General features: G+C 46.7%; 1 protein-coding gene across 4 annotated transcripts in view; it reads right to left on the reverse strand.

Annotated features, from left to right (window-relative positions):
- FAM171A1 (family with sequence similarity 171 member A1) overlaps positions 1–25,573 on the reverse strand; it is a 134,654-nt gene that overhangs the window by 23,754 nt on the left and 85,327 nt on the right. For 3 of the 4 annotated variants that reach the window (XM_057733193.1, XM_057733195.1, XM_057733196.1), the window contains 3 exons: positions 24,257–24,349; positions 9,635–9,793; positions 4,753–4,929 (listed from right to left, as the gene is read on the reverse strand). In XM_057733193.1, coding sequence (XP_057589176.1) covers positions 4,753–4,929; positions 9,635–9,793; positions 24,257–24,349 — 429 coding nt within the window. The remainder of the gene's footprint in view (positions 1–4,752; positions 4,930–9,634; positions 9,794–24,256; positions 24,350–25,573) is intronic. The other variant, XM_057733194.1, reaches the window with a different exon arrangement.

The following is a 25,573-nucleotide window of genomic DNA, read 5'->3' on the forward strand; positions in this document are numbered from 1 at the left end:
TAACAATGTTACATTATAATATCTTAAACCACTCTGAATTTTAAAATATCTAAAAGCTCTGATTCCATCATTTTGTTTGGATACCTAGCAAGTACCAGGGACTATTCTATATCGTGAGGCTACAAAGATGAGGAAGGCTCAGTGAAGACACTGATAATAACTGAGACACTGCAAGGCCATGTCCTCACAGACTTCCAGTGCTGCTGCTGAATGGACAACATGCTTAGGAGGGACCAAATTACTGTTCAGGGGATGGAGAAAGGGATTGGAGAGGAGAGAGCCTGCTCATGCAATGGGACTAGTGAGGAGGGAGACCCAGGAACATCCAGGGAAGAGCAAACGGTTTGGTGTGGGAGGGATGGAGGGTGTGCAGGGCACAGAGGCTGGGAGTGAGCTGGAGAGCTGGGCAGGGGCCAGCTCTGCAGAGACCTGTGTGCCATGTCAGCGAGTGTGGACAGCCTCATCATGAGTAGCTCTGAGATGTTCTCATGTGGGAAAGGGGTCTTTGCTTCTGAAACACAATCCAAGTAGCAACCCCAGAAGACGTGGTGGAGGCAAGGAGAGCGGAAGACAGGCAGACAGCTGCAGGAATTGGCCAGAAAAGAGGGAAGGGTCCACACCCAGACAGAGGTAACACAGAGAAGGAGAGGAGACGGTAGGTTGGAGAAATGCTGATTTGACATCAACATGACCTTGCAAGGGACTAGACACAGCTGCTGGTGGGACAGGGAGGTAAAGCAAAACAATAAATGAGGGATGACTCTGGGGTTTCTACTTGGACGGTCTGGTAGACGGTACCCTTAACTAAGACAGGAAACACAGAAATGCACAGGGGTAGAAGCTGACGGGAGGGGAGTCAGTGGGTCCGTTTCAGGCAGGCACGTGAATCCAAGTTTCCTGTAGGATGTCGAGAGACAGATGTCTAACAGACAGTCAGGAGCACAGATCAGAGAGCAGACCTGGGTGCACGGGTGGCTGTGGGTGTGTACAAAGCCGGTGAATGCCCCAGTGACTGCATATAAAGGAAGTCAGGAGCCGGGCACAGGGCAGAACCCATGTGACAGGAGAGGAGGACCCCGGGGGACACTGAGTCACAGAGCCAAGGGAGGTGGGCCTGCCTTCCTTCCTAAAGAAAGGAAACCTGGGGCTTCCCTGGCATTCCAGTGGCTAAGACTCTGTGCTTCCACTGCAGGGGGCACAGGTTCAATCCCTGGTCAGGGGAGTTCCGCATGCTGTGAGATGCAGCCAAAAAAAATTAAAAAAAAAAAAGAAAGAAAGAAAAGAAACCCTCCAGTGTTGCAGAGATGTCCTTCACAGGTATGAGGATGTCACCTGATGCCACGATCACGCAGCTGCTGCTGAGCTTCGTGACCGTAGTTTCAGGAGCGTGGGAGGCAGATGTGGCTGCAATAGGTAGAGAAGTGGAAGCCGCGTATGGAGAACAAACCTTCAGGAAATCTGGGCTAACGGGAATCTGGGAAAGTGGTTGAGAGGTCACAGTTTGAGAAACCCTTCCGCAGAAGGGGGAGGCCTTTGTTTACTGAATAAACTCTCAGGGTGTACCACGTACCAGGCACTGAGCTGAGCTTCTTACAAATATTAATTCATTTATTCCTTGTGGGGGTTAATTTGATGTGTCAACTTGGCTAGGGCACGGTACCCAGACATTTGATCAAACATGCCTGGAGGTTGCTGTGAAGGTATTTTTAAGATGAGATTAACATTTAAATCAGTAGATTGAATAGAGCAGGTTATGCTTCCTATAGGTGGGCCTCATCTAATCAGTTGAAGGCCTTAAGGAAAAGACTGACCTCCCCTGAGGAAGAGGAAACTCTGCCAGCCCTTTGGATTCAAACTGCAACATCAACTCTTCTCCAGTCTGCTGGTCTACCCTGCAGATTTTGAACTTGCCAGCCTCTTTAAGTGCCTAAGCCAATACTGTAAAATAAATCTCTCTCTCTCTCTCTCTCTCTCTCACACACACACACGCATGCACATGTAACACACCCACCAATACAGCCACATCCTACTGGTTCTGTTTCTCCAGAGAACTCTGACTAATGAATACACTCTTCATAACAACATTAGGTACTATTATTATCCCCATCTCATGGCTGAGAAAACTATGGCACAGAGAGGTTAAGTAACTTGGCCAGGGCCACACAGCTGGTGGCCAGCAGAGCTGGAATTCCAATTCGTTGTGCCTCTTAACCACATGCTCTACTTCTGAGCACTGCTCCAGCCTGTTGGGGGCCAACCTGGAGCTACAACGGCGAGAGGGAGACTGTGCAATGAACTGAGTGCCTCAGTCAATGTGTGTCTTATACAAGTAAGGAAACAGGACAGGTGATTCGCCCAACGTGGGCCTTAGAGTTTTCCAAGCGGCAGATCCAGGGTTTCAGGAGGCAAAATGCAAGCTTTCTCCTCTTGTCCTACTTTCTCTCCCCGCTGTCCTTTCCTCCCTCCAGAATTCCCATCTTCCTCAGGGGTTCCTGCAAGTCACTGTCACTGGGAGCCCAGGGCTCCTTACATCCTGACCAGGACCACATGTCTCAAGGAGTCACCAAGCCATGGAGAACGCACGCCAATGACAAAGTGCCCACGTGACCCAGTGCTGCATATCCACACGGCAGCACAAGCCTTTTAACAACGTCAAGTTTGGTGCATTTGGTAAAGCCAAGGAATTCCACAATTCCACACAAATAATTATGCACTCTGTTAGTGTTTGGAAAGCAAAAGGAAACAAACACAAAACAAAACAACCCCCCCCCAAACCCCAGAAAGTCCAACAAGCATTTATTTCCAAATATAAATGCCTATAACTAGAATTTGACTACTCAAGGAATTAGGTGTCTTTGAAAGTACATATGATACTAAAAATCCCCCAAGAATTTTTATGCATGGCCTAACAGTTTAAAACTCTGAATTGGTTTATTTAAAAACTGGTCGTTTCAATTTGACTTCCGTGGAATTGAGAACCAATGGGGTATAGGAACCAACGTCCTGTCAAAATCCTAAGCACAAGCACGTACTTCCTCCCATATTCTTTCTACAAATGTCAACTGTAAAACTTCCTGGAGGAAAATACGTAGTGAAACCTCTAGCATTCTGTACATTTTAAAGTCAGCAAATCCACTTCTTCTAAGAGTTTATCCTAAGGAAATTATCATGGCTGTGTATGAAGATTCCGCTACAAAGACATTTATCGCAGTGCTGGTAAGAATAGTTAACATTTTTTTCTAATTGTAGGGGATTGAGCAACCACATTATAAGATAGACATACAAGGAAATACTATGTGATCTTAACATTGACACTGCAGAATAATAGTTGCTATGGAATAATAATGCTAGAGAAAGATGCTCTTGATATACGGATGGCTGGCTTTTAAAGGCAAGTTATAGAACAGTACATAGCATACAATCCCTTTCTGTTAAGTGTGTATTTTTGGAAGGCATTCTCTAAGAGGGCCCAATGACCCCATTCCTGATATTCACACACCTGTGTGGTTCACCCGTACCGTACCAGCATGGGGCTCTGTGACCACCAGCATATGGAGAGAAGGGAGGGGAGGCCGCTTTGACCTTAGGTGATGAAAGATGGTGATTTCCATTTTGCCCATTTGTGCTTTTGTACTTTTTGTGTATTTGCAAATTTCTCTCGGGTCACTTGCTCCAGTGGAAGCAAGCGGTCACGCTGTGAGTGGCCCTGTGGGGATGCCCATGTGGCACGCAGTGAAGCCTCTGGCCGTCAGCCAGTGAGGAGCCTGGAAGCGCACTCGCAGCCCCTGTTGAACCCTGAGATGAGCTGGCTGACGGCCTGACTGCAACTTTCTGGAGACCCTGATCCAGAACTACCCAGCTAGGCTGTGCCTGGGTTCTTGACTCTCCAAAACTGTGAGATCTTCACTGCTGTTTAAAGCTGCTGAGTTTTAGGGCCATCTGTCATGCAGCAAAAGACAACGAACACATACAGGCATACTGCCATGGCTGGAAGGAGATACAGGCTCACCTCAGAGACACCACGCATTTGGTTCCAGACCTACTGGAATATATCAGATGCCGCGATAAAGCAAGTCACATGAATTTTTGGTTTCCCAGTGCATTAAAAATTATGTTACACTATACTCTATACTGTAGTCAATTAAGTATGCAATAACTTTACACCTAAAAAACCAACGTACATATTTTAATTAAAAAATACTTTACTGCTCAAAAAAAAAATGCTCACCCTCATCTGACAACACGGGGTCGCCACAAACGTTCAATATGCAAAAAATGCAGTATCTCCAAACTGCAATAAAGTGACGTGCAGCAGAATGAGGTCTGCCTGTAATCTAAAATACTATTAGTGGGTTTCTCTAGGTGGTGGGATCGTGGGTAATTTTTATTTCCTTTTTCTGTACAATATTGGCAATGTTTTTTTTTCCTTTTTCAGAAAACAGAAAAAAGAAAGCCACATGACCAAGAGACATCATGTGACCATCTAAGGAATGAAAGGATAAAGATTAGGAAAGCCAATCCGGCTCTAATAACCTTTAAAGATTCTTTTCAAGCATTTAGCTTAAATGTGGGGAAAAAAACAAAAAAAGCTCCAAAGAGCGTGTAAGCCTTACCCATTAGAAACCACGCAATGCGCTGTGAGCAGCAATACTTAATAACAAGGAAAATAGACTTGCATAGGCTTCTTAAAAGGGAAATTAAACAGTAATGAAGTCATCTGCTAGCCGATCGCCGGCGCGGGAGTTTGCTTACCCAGCTTCTGGTCAAACCGCCATGCTGTGACATAGGCATTGTGCCTCAGACTGCTCTGTATGGCCAGGGGCACGGTGACATAAATAGGGCCATCCACCAGCACCGGCGTTCCATCACTGCTGAGCAAGTGGACGCTGACGGCTGTGACCGGGGTCAGGTCGTACCTGGTGCTGTTTCCTGGAAGCAAGAGGCATTCTCCATCACATGCACACACAGGACCTACGTGGGGCGGCAGAAACTGTTCACAGAGAAATATAATGGCTACCATCTACTGTGGACCGGGCCTCTTACAAGCTGGGGACTGTATTCAGCATCTTATACACATAATCCTCACCAAGACATTCAAAGGTAGGTAAAATACCCATTTTACACATAAACAAACTGAGGCTCAGAGAGGGTGGTAATAAGAGCTGGTTTACGGATATAGGCTAGTTTGTGGTAGGGCTGGGATCCAAGCTCAGATTTGCAGATTCTAACCACTGGGCTGTGCTTTCAAAAAGGGCCTCACTTCCTGGCAGTCCCTGGTTAAGACTCTGTGCTTCCAATGCAGGAGGCATGGGTTCGATCTCTGGTCAGGGAACTAAGATCCCACATGCTACACGGCCCCCACCCCCCAAAAAGAAAGGGGGGCCTCAAAAGGGAAGGGATTGTCTATAATGGGAGAGGAGGTATGTGTGGAGATCCCTGCAATCAACCTCTATACGAAGTGAGCCCTGCACACATGTTAATTACTCGGTATGTCACCATAATGGAACCAAATGTTTTAAATCAGAGACTGATAAAAAAAAAAAAAAAGAATTTCTTCAAGGAATACTTCACAACATTAACTTACTGCTACTAAAAGTATACTATTGAAAACTTGGACTTGAAATATTTATGAGTTATTTTGGTTGCCATTGTTATTTTGATCTGTTTAAAAGCAACTTAATATACCAATAATTCTACATTAGAGGCCTTTTATCCAAGCCAATGCTTTAATGATTGTCTACTTTAGAGATAAATTGGGGAATGCTTATGAGAGTGATATCATATTTATACAGTTAAGCGGTCCATTTGAGAAGAATTTTTCTCCAGTGAAATATAATATATCGTACAAAATGTATTCGGTCATAATTTAAAATCTTCCCTTGAACATGATGAAAACACACTAATAGGAAAATTTAAGCTGCATTAGAACACCATTTATAGGATTTCTTAGTAAGCTAATTATATACTTACCTACCTAGCAACTAACTACCCAAGCTAATTCAAACCTCCATTGAGGACTAAATTTAAACATTTAAAACAAATCCAGTGAATTTTAGAGTTTCAAAAACCAGTGATAGCTAAACCCTTCGTACAGAGCAATTTCTATACGGCTAATGTTAGCACTACCTTGTATGATTCACACCCATCTCTGTTTTCCAATGAAGGGAAAGGCATGGAAATGAGGATTTCATCAAAAGGTCCACGATGGAAGCCTAGATTCAAGTTCTGAAATCTTTTTAATCTGACCCTTTCATTTTAGGATGAAGAACACCGAAACCCAGATTTTACCATCTTTCTGGATGGAGGACCTAAGTGTGTCCATCGCCCAAAGGCGACAGAGAAGCAAAGCCAGCTCTCCAATGTACCTCTCTAGGTTCTGTTAGACTCTCTGGATGAGACAGGACTTAAAGAGCGATTAAGCAACTTACTAGACTTTATATAAGCAATTTAGAGATAACGTTTTCAATTAGGAAGCACTGCTTCCTTCATCAAACCCGAGGCAGGAGGTCTGCCTGGGGAAGCAGCAGGTACAGGAGAAAGGTGCTCTAGACTCATCCTCCATCCTTTCCTCCTACTTAACGTTGCCTCTTGATTCCTAGAAACGGCATCCCATCTTCCCCACTCACCCACTTTGGAGTCTTCCTTCTTCTAATCTTGCACATCCCTGGCCCAGGAAGCCAGGGTCCCAGGACCAGATCCGCCACCAACTGCTTATGTGGCCTCTGGCAAGTTACTTCCCTGCTCTGGGGTCTGTTTTTCTTATCTGCAAAACTAAGGAAGCTGGACTAGATGCTTTCCTTTGAGTCTACAGAAAGAAAGGAACTCGACTATAAACATTGAGAAGTCAGAACAGCACTGCTGAAAGGGGCATATTCATTTAAAGCAACACACACTAGGTGCATGTGCTTTCATGTTCTTTAAAAAGTTCTCTGTTCAAAGACATCGCAGGCAATGCTTTCTTGAGGCCTCTTTCCTCTCTCAGTGCTTCCACTCCATGCCTTCCAGAGGACATTCTACCCTCCCACTTTCTTTATTCTTTATTCATACTTTGAAGGGCTACATTGTTTTCCTTCTAGCCCTTGTTAGGAGAGGGCAACTCTTTACAAAACACTGAGTTCTCTGTACAAGGAGTCTCTCCTTCCTGTTCATCTTGATGTTCCCTGACTCCCATCATGTCTGAATAAAGACAGGTGTCTGTCAGGCAAAAGCAGCCCCACTGGACCAAGCTAGGAGGCCGCCAACTCATCACTTAGAACAAGAGGGGTTTTGCTCAGATAGCATCTAAGGTTCTGTTTGGCTTTGCACGTTAGTCATATTACGGACTCCTCTCTGTTTTCTTGGAGCTACCAGCAGAAGTAACTTCTTGAAAACCCCTTGGGAACATCACAGAACAGGTCTGTGCTTTCTTTGCGACAGCAGGGGAGAGTGTGATGCTGTGAGGATGCACGGGAATGAGAAAGTGAGGACGTGACTGACATCTCCGTGTGGCTGCGTTTCTCTGTCTACAACTCTGGAAACTCCCTACAAGGGGAGTGGGGGAAAGACACAACCCCCCTTAGGACACACCAAGGACACCAGCCACTCGCAACCGCACGTGTGGCCTCCGTTTACTTTGCTGAATTCCAGTGCTAACCTGTCATCTCACGTGGGTTTCTGTGGTCCAGGCTCTCATCCTAAGCTGAAATCTCTCAGATGCGTTTTATAAGGCAGGAGGCAAACGTGGGGCAGGAGACAGTCCCTAGCTGCTGGGCTGCTGGGCTGCTAAGAGGACACCACACCGCCCTTCCTGGCAGGAGGCCGGATCCGCTCTAGGTCACCTGGCCAGTGATCTCAGGGGCAAACAAGCGGAATACAACCTGCCAAAGATCTTCTGTCTTCCCTCTGAAATAAGAGAGTGATTTTCAAATAAAGCAAACTCCTCAAAAATCAAGAGCCCTGAGTCTTCTTCACCTTACCGTCGTCTCGGATTTCATAATTGATTCAAGAGCTCTTGAAACTGGGGCCCAGAACAATGAATGAGCTCCAAGGAACGGGGTCGTCCCTCCGACTCGGGTTTTTATGACGGAGGCTGGATGGAGGTTTCATGGTGGTATCAGATTATCATGTTCCCTGAAACACTACGTTCCTCCCAGGCTTGTCCATTTAAAAGAAAAGCCAACGTTTTTCTTCCCAATAATATTCATCTAAGATGACCACCATGCAACTTTTCCGATGGCCAGTGACTGACAGATTCATTGCATCATTCTCACACAAAAATTCAAGGAAGAAGAAACATTTCTCAAAACAGGTACCGCAGAGGGGGAGAAGAGCAGGTAACAAACCACCAGGTCCCCTTGATCTGTAACCAGACATTTATTAACATTCTACAGAACGGATCAGATGTTGCAGGTATAAAAAGCTTTGCAGGGACTTCCCTAGTGGCTCAGTAGATATGACGCCGCGCTCCCAATGCAGGTGGCCCCGGTTCGATCCCTGGTTAGGGAACTAGATCCCACACGCTGCAACTAAGAGTCTGCATGCCACAAGTAAGATCCTTCAAGCAACAGTGAAGATCCTGCACGTGGCAATGAAGATCCTGTGTGCCGCAACTAAGACCCGGTGCAACCAAATAAAGAAAGAGATAAATATTTTAAAAAGCTTTTGCAGAACGAACAGTTTCTATAAAGCACTGGACAATTAAGTGAAATTCTATCAAAGTGTCCCTGGGAAATGCAGTAACGTACTCGCCTAGGGGATTTACCGCAGAACTGCCTTTGGTTTTCAAGTTTATGTTGTGACCTGTGTAAAGTGCTGGGGAAAAGAAAAGGGGGAGACAGGAAAATGACTCAGGACTTGGGAGTCCGCCATCCTTTTTTTCACCACGTTAAAAACCAAGTTCTGATGGCCGTGAATGGAGGTAAAGGCGGTCTTTTACTGATAAGGAATTATTACCGATTTTCTGGCTGGTGCCTTGTAGTTTCTCTGATCTTTGAGCAGCGTGTGTCCTGCCGGCATAGGGTGACAATGACCGAGCGGACTTAGAGGTCGGCCAGGAGATGATTCAAAATCAAGTATAAATAAAGCCTGAGCACTCTTTGCTGAGGGGAAGGCAGAGAAGGAACAAACTCAGAGAAAGGGAGGTTGTGAGAAAAGGCTGGAGGGACTCTGCTGGTGGAGCCCAGAGGCTCCCTGCCTGGCGGTGCTCCCCATCTCTCCCCCTCCCCTCCGTGACACGTGGCAGGGTGGCGCTGTGCATCTCTGCACAGCTGGGCAGCCCGCTCCACCAAACACACATGCCAGAGGCGAGTGGGGGCTGAGGACGGGGGGCGACAGAAAACCTCTATCTCTGACCAGACACTTAAGAAATTCAATACATTTCTTCTGGGAATTAAATGCATTTAGCCAGCTAAAGGAGAGCTCAGAGAAGGTGCTGAAGTCCACTGGTACCAGGAGAAAGGCTCAGGGAGACAAATTCACGAAAATTCAACCCCGCAGTGGTGCAGACTGAGTTCCTTCAATGACTCTCTCAATGCCCTTGAACTTGTAGACAGATGTGCCCTTCTGCACCTCGGGTCCTCCCACGTATAAATATACAAACACATACGAAGATGCAAACACAGGTTCCCCGGCTGGAAGGAGACGAGACTCAAGTTACCTGTTCCGTTTCCATCTAATCCTCGCAAATAAGGAAAGCCGTCCACCTCCGAGGGGGAGCCCGCGGCCGTGAGAAAGGCGGTCAGGTCGCTGTAGCTGGTGTTCTCGGGCAGCCGCAGGGCTCTCCTCTGGAAATGCACGCGAGGCTGCGGCCGGGCACCTGCGGAAATGAACCTAGGAGTTACCTCCCGGAGGAGTGGTTTCTGTTTTTAGAAAATGCAAACCCCGGAAAGCCTGCTCTAGGGTTTCAGCGTGCCTCCCCCACCCCCACGCCTCCCTGCATCCCCTCACATCGACCATTCACGCAGGGCACAAAGATGTGACAACGTGCTATTATGGGAATAGAAATAATAGCCCATTGTCACGTTTGCTTTGACACAGGATGTTATTTAGGTTTTTCACAGAAAGCTCTATTTGTGAGCGGTCTTTTCACTGCCCAGCCTTCGCCTATGGGTAGGGGTAACGTTTTGGGAAAAAGTCCACCTAAGTGAAATGAGTAGACGACAATTAATCTCTTGATGCAAACAAGGCAAGAGAGACCCTCTGATACGGTTGCAAACACATCCTTAGTCTTCCTGGTAAAATCTGGTCTAAGTGCACAGACGAAGCTGAAGCAGAGCAGGGCAACAGACGTGCAGCTGGACAAGAATTGCAAACAAGAACCCACAGTAATGAGCCCTTTCCCTTTGGTGGAAGCTGTCTTTTGGCATCCCGTCTGCCCTGGTGGGTGCATCTCTCTCAAGACGGATTATATTACAGATTCTATTACAAGCCTCTTGAAAGGATGTGAGAAATGCTCTTTTCAGCAAACTCAGCTCTGTGCAGGACGGGGTGAGCTGATGGCCCCGTTACAGCTACCTTGTGACACCATCCACCCTGGACGTTGCTCCAGATCTTGTTTTGACTGTAAAACCTGAACCCGTTTTTATCTAATGCTGTAGCGAGGGTCACAAGACGTAAACGTGCTAAATAGCTTTGCGCACACCCAGCAAAAACATTATTAAGACAAAAATTAATAGAGATGGGAGTTGGAGCAATTACTGACAGAAGCACACATCTCTCTGGGTTAAAATAAAGCGGTTCCTCAAATGCGGCGGTATGCCCTAATGTTTTGGTCGTCGTACCTCCCACCCCAGGCTTAAGGGAGACCACATTTCCTTGTGGTCCGCTGGGGGCTCCCTCTCCCCCACCCATGGCTGTCCTGACACGACAGCCCTGCCCAGGGTTTGTGGGCTTCATGTCTACACCAAGGTTCCTTTTCACCTTGGATCAGAAACTTTTAAGGGAGGAATAAACCTATCAAGAAGTGTTTTAGGGGGCTTCTCTGGCGGTCCAGTGGCTAGGACTCTGTGCTTTCACTGTCGAGGGCCCAGGTTCAATGCCTGGTTGGGGAACTAAGATCCTGAAAGCTGCACAGTGCAGCAAAACAAAAAACAAACAAACAAACACAAAACAAAACAAAAAACCAACCAAACCAAAAACAGTGTTCTAGAATAAGGGCGTTGTGAAGCTCCAAGGATCAACTAATCTAAGTCTCTTCTGTTCCGACAGGTGAGACCACGAAAGCCCAAATGGCCTCACCACCAACACAGGGTGGGCCACCCTGACCATTCATGACCGGGGGGGTCACGATGGCACTTGAAAATCACGGACTGCATTTCTCAAATGACTGGTTCTCCATAAACACTGGCCCAGCTTTAGAGTCCCTGGGAGCCAGGTGCCCAAACTCACAACAGCCCTATATAATCCGGCTGCTTCCACTGAAGCTAAGTGGACACACACATGGGTCCTGCTCCAGACCATCGATGTCCTTTCTTTGTTCCTACAACAAAGCTGTGGTGATGCACTGGCATCCATGTAGCTGAACCTTTTAACTTTCAGCTCCTCTTAGCCTGCTTTCCTTTTCCTCTGATTTCACGTGACAGTGATGCTGTCACCTCCTCGGTCTGCGCAGAGCTCGGGTGCCTCACGCTCCCGGGGGCGGGGACGGGGGTGGGGCTCCATGCTTGCTGAGAGCATCCATCTCAGCCCACCCCTCTCCCCCCACCCCCGCTTCCTGTACGTGCTGTCTGCCTCTTCCCTTCTTCTCCCAGCTGCCCTCTGAGATGGAAGGTCGCAGCGAACCCTTTCTTATTCATCTCCCCATCCCCAACTACATAACAACATTCTCTGCTCCCATCATCATTTTCTTCCAATGACAGTGAACGTCCTGCAATCTGTTTCCTTTTCTCCACTGTTCTTCAGTCTAAACAATGCTGCTGACACCTGGGTTTCACACACTGGGACACAGAGAACTTGCTCCTATGAAGGACAGAAGGGCGTGTCTGCAGCATGAAGGTGCAAAGAGGGGCCTGTCCTCAGGAGGGTCCATGCGGGTTACCCCAGGACACGGTGGGTCCTGCGTGCCCCGGCTCCGTGAGATGGGCAGGTTGAGGTTACTGTGAAGGCTCCGTTGGCTGAAAGTAACAGAAACCCATTCAGCCTGGACCAAGGAAAAGGGGACGTTGCTGAAAGATGACGGGGAGTTCTGCTGAACCCCAGGAAACCAGCCCAGCCAGGCCTGATGAAGACTGGCCTGAGACCTGGACACCAGCACTTAGGCTGCTCCCAGCTCTCGGGCTACTGAGCGTCTCATCCCCATTCTTTTTTTTTTCCCTAATTTAAAATTTTAATAAATGGAAACCTTAGTTTCAAAAAGTCCTTAAATTCTAAAATTCTACTTAAAAAGGTATCCATTTCAGATTGAGGGAGATTTTAAATAGGTGACTACTCTTGTCATTGGTTCCTCATTTTTTAAAATTGAAATATGATTGATTTACGATATTGTGTTAGTTTCAGGTGAACAGCAAAGTGATTCAGTTATACATACATATATATACACATATACATTCAGATTATTTCCCATTATAGGTTATTACAAGATATTGAATATTATTCCCTGCATTATACTGTAGATCCTTTCTGCTTACCTATTTTATATATAGTAGTGTGCATCTGTTAATCCCAAACTCCTAATTTATCCTCCCCCCACCCCCCCACATCTCCCCAACCCAGATCTTTCCCATTTGGTAACCATAAGTATGTTTTCTATGTCTGTGCATCTATTTCTGTTTTGTATAGATTCATTTGGGTGATTTTTTAGATTCCACATGTATGTGATGTCATATATCATCCCAATTCTGTGTCTTTCTGTCTCTGTCTCTGTGCGTGTTACCCTCGCTGCCTCTTTGCCTCTGTGTGTATGTCTCTGTCTCTGTCTCTGACTCTGTCTCTCTCCCCAGTGCCGTCTCTGACTCTCTGGCACATCATGCATTTCAGTGGGAGATGCACCTCTCCCCTGCTCTCTCCCTCTGCTGCCTCCCTTCCCTTTTCTGTGCAGAAGAACTTGCTCCCTGACCAGACATCGTGTCTGCCTTCTGTGCCTGGGGGAGTGGAGAGCACAGAGCGGCGATGCTGGGGCAGGTGAACCAGAAGGGGTGGTGGCCCGTCCAGCTGCTTTGACACACGCTGTGACCAGCACGCCGTGATACCTATGGGGAATCAAACACACTCCCCCAGGAGCACAGGCAAGACCTCTGCCTGGTGAAATGACCAAAGAAGCATCTGAGGAGTGTACGGGTCGAAGCAGTCTAAGCCACAGGGTAAATGCAATCTGAAGTGGGTACGTGTTGGGTTGGGGAGGGTGGTTATGTTCTTAAGCCTAAATTTATGTATTGAAGCTGCTAAGTTCCCACACATTTCAGGAGGGACCTGACTGGGTGGGGACGGGAGGGTGCACGGGACGGGTCTGTCCCTCTTCTGAGGATGCCTCTCCCCAAGCTCTCCACAGCAGCTGTTTCAACCATCCTCCGTTCTTCTCAAACCTGGGGCTCCACCGCCATCCCCCAAATGCTCAGACTGAACTCTATGGAAAACACTGGGGCACCCCTTTCTCCGTCTGCACTTTAAAATCTTTCTTCCCTCTTCTCTGCTGCCTCTTCTGCCCCTGCCCTCCCCAAGGTCAACCCAAGTATCCTAACTTTTGCTTGTATTTGCAAGACTTGACTTGAGCAACTACTCTTTTCTTCATCAAAAATCTCTCTCCAGAAGCTTTTCCTCCCCAAACAACACATATATACCCTTTTCTTCCTCATCTGGAAAAATAACAAGACATGACTTTCGCTCTGTCATCCCCATAAGCCTCCTTTCCTTCCACCCAACACCCAGGGACGCGGTTTCTGCCCCCCACACACGCCTCCCCTGGAAATGTCAACTGACGACAGTATGATCTGCAAACCCGTGACCCTCGCGCGCCTCCATCCCTCCAGCTCCCCACAATGACGTGCACTGTTCCCCGCCCCCGCCCAGGGTCATGCCCTGCCCTCGGCTCTCCCCAGAGTCTCTGCCTTCTTCCTCTACTAGTGCTTTTTTCTCCTCCTCCTTCAGCTGAAACAGTTCCTGACGGTTCATCACAGTTGCCTCTGCTGTTCCTGACTCTCTTCTGGCTCGCCTCCCTTGCTGCGGCCTCACCAGTTACCTTCCTGCCCCGCCGGGGACTCTGCCAAGCTCCCCGCCTGCGTTCCCTCCATCTTCTCGACAGGCTGACCCGGATGCCTGGCAGGCACTAAAATCCTCACTGCCTTCTCTCCCACTTAACAAAGCCCGCTCCCCGCGACATGGGTTTGATTCCAGGTCATCACCATCGTTTTCCCTGTCTACTCTCCTGCATAAGGGCCAGGACTGCCCAGTCTTCCCCTATCAACGATTCTAGCATCGTCTTTTCCTTCCGTTCTGCCCCCACCCTACGTTATCCTAAGACGTCACCACTTGCCTCAACTATCTCAAAAGTCTCCTAAATCCCCTGTGCTCGGCCTCACCCCTTTCCTGCCTCTGCTGCTGGCAGCTCTCAGGTTCCGCTCTGATCACGACCTTTCCCCACCCAGAAACCTTCCGTGGATCCACTGCTTTCCACATTAACAACGGCAGCAGCAATCACAGACCCACAGAGACTCAAGCTACTGCTCCGCTTCTCTTGTGAGAGGTGTAGTTCAGTCTTCACAATTTACAAAGTGCTTACATACACATTATTTCACTCAATAATCTACAACAGGATAAAGACGATGCGGTACATACATACCATGGAATACTACTCAGCCATAAAAAGAATGAAATAATGCCATTTGCAGCAACATGGATGGACCTAGAGATGATCATACTAAGTGAAGTAAGTCAGACAGGGAAAGGTAAATGCCACATGATACCACTTATATGTGGAATCTAAAAAAAGGGTACAAATGAACTTATCTACAAAACAGAAATAGAGTGGCAGATGTAGAAAACAAACTTATGGTTACCGGGGGTTAGGTGGGGGAAGGAATAAACTGGGAGATTGGGACTGACATATACACACTACTACATATAAAATAGATGACTAATAAGGACCTGCTGCATAGCACAGGGAACTCTACTCAATACTCTGTAATGGGCTATGTGGGAAAAGAATATGAAAAAGAGTGGATATATGTATATGTATCCCTGACTCACGTCGCTGTACACCTGAAACTAACACAACACTGTAAATCAACTACACTCCAGTAAAAAGTAAAAAAGAAATCTACAACAATCCCGTGAAGAAGGAGCTCTCCCCTCTCTTTACGGGGGAGGAAGCCGAGGCCCAGACAGGCCCACCGTCATTCTGTTTGCAGCAGATGGAAATGAATTCTCTGAATTCCGCCCTCTGCGCCCCTCCCTGGCACACCTGCCCACGTCAGAACAGATGCTCTGCTGTGACGGCCCATCGGCCCTCATCCTCCGGCCCCCAGGGCTCTGCCTCTGCGCACGCGCTCATGCTCTTCCCCGCATCCGGAGCTTCTCCCTCTCGTCTCTATCTGCAGATCCTACACATCATCCAAGGTGCCCCTCAAATGCCACCTCTCCTGTGTGGCCTTTCTGGATCCCACCCCACGCTCTAAACTCTACTTGTATCTCTCTTACAGCACCCATCTTGCTGTGCCTGGTATCACGTTTATTCGTATATTTGAGCATCTCCCTAACCAGAAGCATCATAAGAGAACACAGGGAATGTCTAAATTGCCTTCTTTCAATCTTTCCTCTACCACCTTTGAGGTGACTTTGGGGTTTGGGTTCTTTATCTTTAATACGGGTGTGAACCATGCCTGTCTCATCATACGGCTGTTTGTATGTTAGGTCAGAACACACACGTACTATGTCTCCCACCAAGTGCAGGATCAGCAATAATTCCCCATCTCCTCTCCCCGTTGAGAGGGCAGCTCCTTAAGAGCAGGTGTTCTTAAACCAGAATGGAAAACAAATACTGTATGCTAACTCACATATATGGAATCTAAGAAATTGGTACTGATGAACCCAGTGACAGGGCAAGAATAAAGATGCAGATGTAGAGAATGAACTTGGGGACACGGGATGGGGGGTGAAGGGGAAGCTGGGACGAATTGAGAGAGTAGCACTGACATATATACACTACCAAATGTAAAATAGATAGCTAGTGGGAAGCTGCATAGCACAGGGAGATCAACTCGATGATGGGTGATGACCTAGAGGGCTGGGATAGGGAGGGTGGGAGGGAGGGAGTTGCGGGAGGGAGGGGATATGGGGATATATGTATAAATACAGCTGATTCACTTTGCTGTACAGTTGAAACTGGCACAACAGTGTAAAGCAATTATGTTCCAATAAAGAGCTTAAAAAAAAAAAAAGAGCAGGTGTTCTATGAAACCCGTGGTACCATGTTCTGGAATGTTTACAGGATTAAATGTAAAGATGAGTTATTCCGGGCAACTCACTGGATCCTAATAATGGTCTGTCTCAATGCTGACTAGGTCGCCGTCCCTCATTCTCAGCACTATTAGCATTGTGGGCCGCAAAGGCACTTCTCTGCTGGGGGCAGGGGCCATCCTGTGCATTGTGGTCTCTATCCACTAACACAGGGGTGCCTTCCAAGTTGTGACAACCGAAGACGTCTCCAGACATTGCCAGATGCCCCGGGGGGAACTGCCCCTGACTGAGAAGATTGCCCGAGATACTCTGAGTGTCCTCAGAACGACCCAGACGACATGGACAAAGCCTCCTCTGCCCCAGGGCACAGGATACTTGATGGGGAAGAGGATGAAGGCCCTGCCTTCCTGGAACTCCAGAGTAGAGAAGGTAGTCATGGCAACGGCTGAATCATCATACTGTTTTGATGCCAAAATAGAGAGTTATGCCCTGAAAGTACAGGCGAAACTTCAGCAGGGGACCATCAACCACCCAGGAGAGAAGTTCCAGGGGTGACAGACACCTGGACCGTGTCTGGAGGCCAAGGACGCTGCGTGAGCCCAGTGCTGGCTGCGTGAGCTGCGGGCAGAGGGGTGGCTCCTGAAGGGCCTGGTGCACCCTGGCCAGGAGTCTGAAGTTGAGGTGACCTGCAGGGGAGAGTCTATGCAGGTTACTGGAACGGAAATGAAATAATCGCATTTGTTTTCACCCTGTTCTGATGGCAGAGTGGGGGATGGCTGTGGGTAGAGAAAATCTACCCACAGGTGGCTCTTGCGAGATGTTCAGCTGAGAGATGGTAAGGTTCCAATAAAGACAGTGACCCTGGGGAAGAAAACAGAATGGGTGGCTGGAGTTGAAAGCTGGTTTTGGAATGAGGGCGAGGCGGGGAAGGGAGAAGCGGGGGAGGAATCGAGGAGGAGGGGAGATGCAGGAGGAAGGATGGCTCGGGTGGAAGATCTGGGGAGGGGGAAGCAGGGAGGATGAGGCCCAGGAAGAGGCTGCCGGAGCCCGCAGCTCGGTCTCCGTGAACTCAGCGTGCGGAATCCCTAAAGAAAATTCTTGAGGGTAGACGGCTCTGAAGTTTGGGCGGGAAAGGAAATGAGGAACAGGGATGGAGGAGGGTTTCCTCGGAAGGGCAGGCTTCGTAATTCTGGGAGCTTAGAAAGAATCAGAAGAGAAGGATGGAAGATTCATGCAAACGGAGGGAGGTCAGAGGCGAGATTAGGAGAGGGATGGACTGTGACGTGAAGGGGCTCACGGTGCGTGAGGAGCCACAGGAAGATGCATCATATCGTCCCCTTAGAAGAGGGCACAGAAAGCAGGCCACCGAAGGCAGTGTACCTGATGGCCTCCGTGTTCCCTGGAACCACCATCAAGGTCATGGCTAAGAGGAGGGCATGAAGGTTGGGGGTGCACTGAGCGTGGGAGAGGCTGACAGCACTGCCTGGGGAACAGAAAAGGGACTGTAAACCGAGCAGCTAAGGGTCCAGCAGGATAGACATCGCCGGTTTGGGTGGTGCCAGCCGGCCTGAGCAGCCGGGGGCACCTTTACGGTACCTTCTGATTTATCATCATCACATTCAGAGGCGACAAAATGCTGTTTCTCCTGAGACAGTGTGAAGGTCTGCGAGGCCCTGGGAGGCAGAGCTGCAGGCTGGCTACCACTGTCCAGTTCCCAACATTCCAACAACTCACCAAACTTCTTGAATGCTTGCAGTGTGGGCATGTTTCTCAGCAAAGTACAAAACACTCTCAAAGAAAATGATTCTTATGAAATAATTGACAAGTGTTCTCTCTTTTCACTCTCCCTATGATCTCACAGCAAAGTTTAAGAGCCATCTGCACTACTATATGATCAGCAATTCCACTCCCAGGTATATATCCGAAGAAAATGAAAATACTAATTTGAAAAGACACAAGCACCCCAATGTTCATAGCAGCAGTATTTACAGTAGCCAAGATATGGACGCAACCTAAGTGTCCATCAACAGATGGATGGGTAAAGAAGATGTAGTGCATATATACATAATGGAATACTACTCAGCCATAAAAAAGAACGAAACAATGCAGTCATTTGCATGTGGATGGACCCAGAGGGTATCATACTCAGTGAAGTGAGACACAGAACGACAAATGTATTTTTTTCACTCATATGTGGAATCTAGAAAAAACAAACAATCAAAGGACTATAACAAAACAGAAACAGACTCATAGATACAGAGAACAAAGCAGTGGTTTCCAACGGGTTTCCAACGGGGAAAGCGAAGGGGGAGGGACGAGACAGGGGTAGGGGATTAAGAGGTATAAACTCCTAGGTATAAAATCAATAAGGTACAAGGATATAAGATACAGCATAGAGAACATAAACAATACTCTATAATAACCTTATATGGAGTATCATGTATAAAAATACCGAATCACTACGTTGTCGATCTGAAACTAATGTAATATTGTAAATCAGCTACACTTCAATTAAAAAAAGTTAAAAAAAAAAAAAAGGAAAAGCAATTTGCAAGCATCCTGTGACAACGAGCACGTCTTGAGAGCCGCCTCTGCTGGGAGAGATCCCTATACGTAGCAGGTGATCAGCAGCTATGTTGGCCCTTGCCCCTCACCACACTGTTATCCTAAGACTGCTCCAGGCTTTCTGCATAAAACAATGTCAATAGTGATAACGCAATCACCTTCCTCACTTTCCAGATGAAATCCAATGCTATGGCCAGTGCCATTGGAAACAGGAGTTTATTGTGTACTGTGGGTGCAGGGGGGTGTGTGTGTGTGAGAGAGAGAGACAGACAGAGAAACAGAGAGAGAGAGAGATGGCATTCTACGTAATCCCACCTCATGTGATGGGAATAGTTCCAGGGTGTGTATGGTCAGAATTTAAACAGACACCATACCTACAGAGAAGAAAAAATAAAAAGATGAGCAGTCTTGTTATTTTTCAAGGAAACACTCATTAACCTTGAGTTTATTTTATTTGGTTGTAACCATTTCAACCATGAGTTTATTCTATTTTATTTGGTTGTAACCATTTCAAAACCAAAAACTTCACCTGAAGGATGAAGCATCCTCCCAATGAGAACACTCCTGCCTCTCCGTCTCCACCTCTTGCCCAGTGGCCTTTGTTCTTTCAAATCTTTTACTTTAGTGTCACATAAAACCAAACAAGGGGATCAGCCAAAACTATGCACGAACTTGTGTGAGGCTTTGTCATCAAACTGTCATCCCCACTACCTTCCCCTTTCCTTGGAGGAATAACATTTCCTCCACAATAACATCCAAGCAACACACAAAAATTCAAACGGCTGACAGTACTTACATGTCTGATAGGCAAGAGTTTATTTTTTTCTCCTCAGACTTCATTAAAAAATAATAAATGCACCTATACTTGACCAATTTGAGAATAAAAATTTGATATATCATTTAGAAATTCAGTTCTGTATTGGTTTTATGGAACAGACCTGCAAAGACCAAAAATTATCTACATGTGGCTCTCCTTCTACCTGGCAAGAAAACATGAAACAAAAAACCCAGTGTTATTCCTGCCGTACCTCGACTCTACTGTGACAAAGAAAAGCCCAACTAGCAATAATTAAACTCATGAAGTAGGGTAAGTTAAAAAATTAACAAAATGTAGACAATTTTAAAAAGCTGGAATGCCAGTGAGATTTTGGAAGGGGAGAAATAAATGGTTCTCAGTTTCTGGTTACATATAGGAGGGAAGTGATACACTAGACTGAATAAATTAACCATAACAAAAACTAACCTGAATGTCTTACATCCTTGGGCTTATAATACGACCATACTTCTTGCCCCTCAGAGAGAAAGAGAGCTATTCAAATACTCTGTGTGTCTGTGGGTTGTGTATCATGTATGTGTGGACTGTCCTTCTCTTAGCAGCCACAACAAAGAAAATAATTAATGGTAGCGTGAGTGATCTACACAGGAAGTGCAAAAAAGCAGTGGGCTTTGGACAGTTCTTAAAATATTTATTTACTGAGCCCTTCAATGAATCACTCATTGTGTACTGATGCTAAGGCGGGCATGGGGCCAGGCCCTGCGGTGCTAAGGTGAGCGTGACCTTCCTTGATCTTCGGGTTTTTCTGTTTTAGTTTGGGAGGTAAGGTATTACTACCAGATATGGCAGAAAGGGCGATACCGTGGCAAGATACAGACCCCCAGCTGGAGGGCTGTTTTAATCCACCCCTCCTGGTTACTGATAAGGACAGCAGGGGGTATGTGGGAAACAGGACGTGTGGAACCCAAGGCTGGAGCCGGGGGTAGGAGAGGGGAGGGCGTGGAAGGTGCAGGAAGGACTGGTTCTGGGCTCAGGGCAGCTCTGGGACCACGTGGCAAGGGTTTGTGGATTTCACTTGAATGCTGTGCTATTAACATGACTCCATGAGTCCCCAGTCTGCTTCTCTTCGGCCTGCTACCAACTGGCTGCCTTTTCCGACTCATATTCTTATTCCCTTTGAACCTGGGCTTGCAGGTGGCCTGGTATGACCACAGACCCACTGCATCTCATGACCATACAATCGGCTGAGATTCTCATCTCTTTCTGGGTTCTCAGATCCATCCTGGTAAAAGGAAGAGAGAGAAGAGCTGACGGCACCTGCTACGCTCTTCCAGCTGGGTCCCAGCCTCCAGGCACACTATGGATGGGTGACCCCTGAGTCGGGGTCCTGTGAAATAAACCCCTAGGCAGCTGAGGGTGAAGGGCAAGACATCGGCATGACTCACATCTCCAGGGAAGACACAGAAAAGACCTCCCGGAGGGTGTGGCCTTGAAGCTGGTCTTGATGTCGGAGAGAGTTTGAAGACAGATGGGAAGATGGGGTGGGACATCCCAGATGGAAAAAAGAAAAAGAAATTCAATTAGGCTAGAACCCAAGACACAGAGGAGAAGAACCCTTAGGAGGGAGGCTGAGGCCAGGTCATGAGGCTGGTGTGTGCTGTGTAAGGACATGGGAGCATGAAAGCCACGGGTCCATGAGCTCTTCTAGGGAAAGCACTAGGAAGAAGAAACAGAAGCCCAGGATGGTCATGGGAGCGCCCAGAGAAGAAGTGACCAAGAGCTGGAAAGAAACACAAGGCATGAGGTCATGGAAGTGAAAGGAGGAAAGTCTCAAGACAGAGTGACCAGCTGTCTGTGTTGAATGTTGTGCAGACGTCCAGGGAGAGGAAGAGAGAAGTGACCTTGGGTTTGGCCGTCCAGGGTCTGTAAGACACTCTGACAAAGTGATGAGGGAGGAAACTGGACCAGAGTGTGTTAAAGAGGAAACTAGAGGCGAGAAAGTAGAGAGGAGGGAGCAAAGTCCTTCCAAAAGGACAGCAAAGAAACAAGGCAGCGGCTGGAGCACAGGATGGTCAGGGGAGCATTTCTGGAGGATGCACGAGCTTGAACACTTGCCCACTACAGAGCGGGAGAAAATGGCTGTGCAGGAGTGAGAAACAGCCATCTTGAAGAGTCAGAAAACAAGTAACTAGGGAGTGACCTCGGTCCTGCAGGGCTGATGTCCAACTTGAGGTTTGTGTAACCAGTGGATGCAGCTGTGGGGTTTCCTCCAGCCACATGTTCTGGTGTGGCTGTGAGTGGCTGAGGTCACCCAGGGTCAGGAGTTACTTGCTCAGGCAAAGACGGCAGCAATATTCACAAAAGCCAAGACATGGAAACAATAGAAGTGTCCATCGATGGATGAAAGGATACAGGAAATGTGTGTGTGTGTAAATATATATATACACATATATATGTGTATATATATGTGTGTGTGTGTGTGTATATATATACATATATATATATATGCATTGGAATACTATTCAGCCATAAAAAAGAAGGAAATCCTGCCATTTGAGACAACACAGATGGACCTTGAGGGCACTATGCTAAGTGAAATAAATCAGACAAAGAAAGACAAATACCATGTGATCTCACCTATAAGTGGAATCTTAAAACAAAAAACCAAAAAAACAAAAAAAAACCAAATCATAGAAACAGAACACATTGGTGGTTGCCAGAGACAGGATGTGGGGGGGGTGGTGAGGAGAACAGATAAAGGTGGTGAAAAGCACACACTTCCAGTTACAAGATGAATAGTTCTGGGGATGTAATGCACAGCACGGTGACTGCAGTTAACAATTCTGTAGTGTATATCTGACAGTTGATAAGAGAGTACATCTTAAAAGTTCTCATCACAAGAAAAAACTCACATGTGCTGATGGATGTTAACTAGACTTACGGTGGTGATCACTGTCTAATATATACACATATCATATCATTAGAGATATATGTCAATTTATATCTCAGTACGACCGGGGGGAACCATTATCTTTCAGTTGTGAAACAACAATACCAAAGTTAATTAAAGAGAAATTGGAGGTACCAAGGCCAATGGTCCCCAGTGTAGTTCTAATGTGAGAGGATGCTGAGGACTCAGGCTCAGCTCTGCTCCCTCTTAGGAGGAGAAAAAAAGATGCTAACTTAAGGCTTTCACTGTGCAGATGACATGAAAATCTGTGTCTCTGTTTCTGTCTTCTCTCCCGAACTCCAGGCACATATGCTCCCAGACACTTCTACCTATTTCTCTTCACATATTTCTTCTAAGAGCAGCATGTGAATCTCCTTGTATGTTCCCACAGCTGCTCAATAAAAAAGGAATAAATGAAGTCACCTCGTTTGCAAATGGCACATGGATGTGGTCAGGTAGAGAATGACTGGTGTAAAACAGTATTAAAATAACAGAATAAAGTAAACAAAAAAGAATCTGATGAAACACCAAAAGCCAGGAAATAGCATTCTCAGGCCCATGATTTCGATGGAAGAAACCGATCATCTTGGCACAAAAAAAGGTTTGACACAAGCCTTATTCCCATTTCTAACCCCAGCCCCAACCAAAGGGCGAGTTCCACAAACCCTCTGTATCAGCTTTTCTGGAAGAGAAGTTAGAGGGGTGAGGTCACATTTACACACCACTGCATGTGAGATGGGTTAAAAAAATAAGAGGACAAGAGAGAGAAAAAGGAGCTTTTTTTTCTTTGTCCTTTTTTTTGGTGGGGGAAGAAATTTTTTTTATTGTAAAAAACACATAACATTAAGTTTACCATCATAACCAGTTTCAAGTGTACAGTGCACTAGTGTGAAGTATATTTCCACTGTTGCGCAATAGAACTGTAGAGCCCTTCTGTCTTGCAAAACTGAAACTCTAGGGAATTCCCTGAGGGGGGCCAGTGGTTAGGACTCCGCGTTCCCACTGCAAGGGGGCACGGATTCCATCCCTGTTTGGGGTACTGAGATCCTGCAAGCTGCACCGTGTGGTCAAAACAAAACAAACCAACAACAAGAACAAAAAAACCAGCATGAAATTCTATACCCTCAAATGCTTATCAACCTTTTCAGAGTGGTAACCTGGCCCACTGGTCAATGCGGCCCAGGCAATGACCCCAGGATGAATATTCTCGCCTTCTGAGAAGAGAGAGATGTGGTGTGGACAGAGGGTCGAGCCCCTTCTTTCCTCTCATGCACTTAAAGGTTGAGGTGATAAGAAACAAGGCTACTGCCAACAGACGGTTTCACCAAAATGCCAATGTATTGTGTACTCGTAGGGACCACAGACATGATGTCCAGCTGTGGACACACGCACAGCCATCACTACCTGACAACAGCCACCCCTCATAAGATTTTTTTTTTAATTTTACTTTTTTAAGCTCTTTATTGGAATATAATTGCTTTACACTCTTGTACCAGCTTTTGAGGTACACCAAAGTCAATCAGCTGTATTTATACATATATTAAGATTTTAATAGTTGGCCCCAAAGTTACCTTCATTCTCTTTTGAAATATCAAACATACCTTGGAATCCTGAGACTATCTGGACAACATCTTCATACACCATCAGAGTAGCAGATCGTTCTGGAAGCAGGCCCAGGCTCAGCGAAGAAAATACTGCAGACACAAAGATGAATAAGGGAAAATTTGGACATTTAACTCAAAATGCCCACTCCAAATTTTTAAGTACTCTGCATTCTTTGGATTCTCTGATTTCAAATCAATCAACAATATTGATTTTTAGTAGTGTGTCATAATAATAAATACATATTTGGTCTCTGCCCCTGGTTCCTGGCTCTTAAATCCCTTGGAACTTCTTGAGTGATCAGAGTGTCTTTTGTTCTGGTGAGGAGACTCCAGGTGGGCTCCTGGAGAGGGGCTGGCCATCAAAAAGATCAAGCCATGATGAGAATCTTGGACCATGTGGCCCCACCGCCCATCCTCCAGGGAGGGCGGAGGGGGTGGAGAGTTAATGATTAATCATGCCGGCCATGACGGATGAAGCTACTGTGAAAGTCCCAAAGGCATGGGCTTTAGGGAACTTCAAGCCGGCGAACAGGTACATGTGCTGGGAGGGTGGTGCGCCCCAACTCCACAGGGACAGAAGCTCCCACGCTCAGGACCCTTCAGGATCTCACCCTGTTGTTCCTCTTCATGTGGCTGTCCATCTGCATCCTTTATAACATCCTTTATAAACCAGCGAATGGAAGTCATTGTTCTCCTGAGTTCTACGAGCCATTACAGTAAATGAACGCAGAGAGGAGGACATGGGATCCTGATTTACAGCTGGTCAGTAAGAAGTACAGGTGACAACCTGGGGCTTGTGTCTGAAGGGGGTGGTGGTCTCGTGGGACTGAACCCTTAACCCGTGGCCTTCGAGCTAACTCTGCACAGTTACAGAACTGAACTGTAGAGCACCCAGTTGGTGTCCAGAGAGCTGCAGAATTGGTTGGTTTGAGAAAAACCCCCGCCCACTAGGTGTCAGAAGCGTTGTCAACAGAGAGAAAGGAAACAGTTTCTCCTGTAAGTATGATTTCGCAGAAGGCTTTCAGAATGCCGCCAGAATCCGGCAATCTCTCATATAGCAACTGCTTGCCCTGCAACAGTCAACCATGTATTTTTTTATTCATTAGAAGTTTTTAGTAAAATATCTGACCCTCTTCACATTAGGAATCTATTAAAAGTTACAATGCACACACTGTATGGTTGTAAAACATTGGATATTAACATTAAAAAAGACGTAAAAAATATGTGCTTAGGTTAATGGCCACTTCATGATACAAACAAAAAACAAAAAACAAAAGAAACCTTACCTCCCTATCCTGGGAACTAATAAGATGC

This window comes from Hippopotamus amphibius, chromosome 4, assembly GCF_030028045.1.
Source record: "Hippopotamus amphibius kiboko isolate mHipAmp2 chromosome 4, mHipAmp2.hap2, whole genome shotgun sequence".
Taxonomy (NCBI): Eukaryota; Metazoa; Chordata; class Mammalia; order Artiodactyla; family Hippopotamidae; genus Hippopotamus; species Hippopotamus amphibius.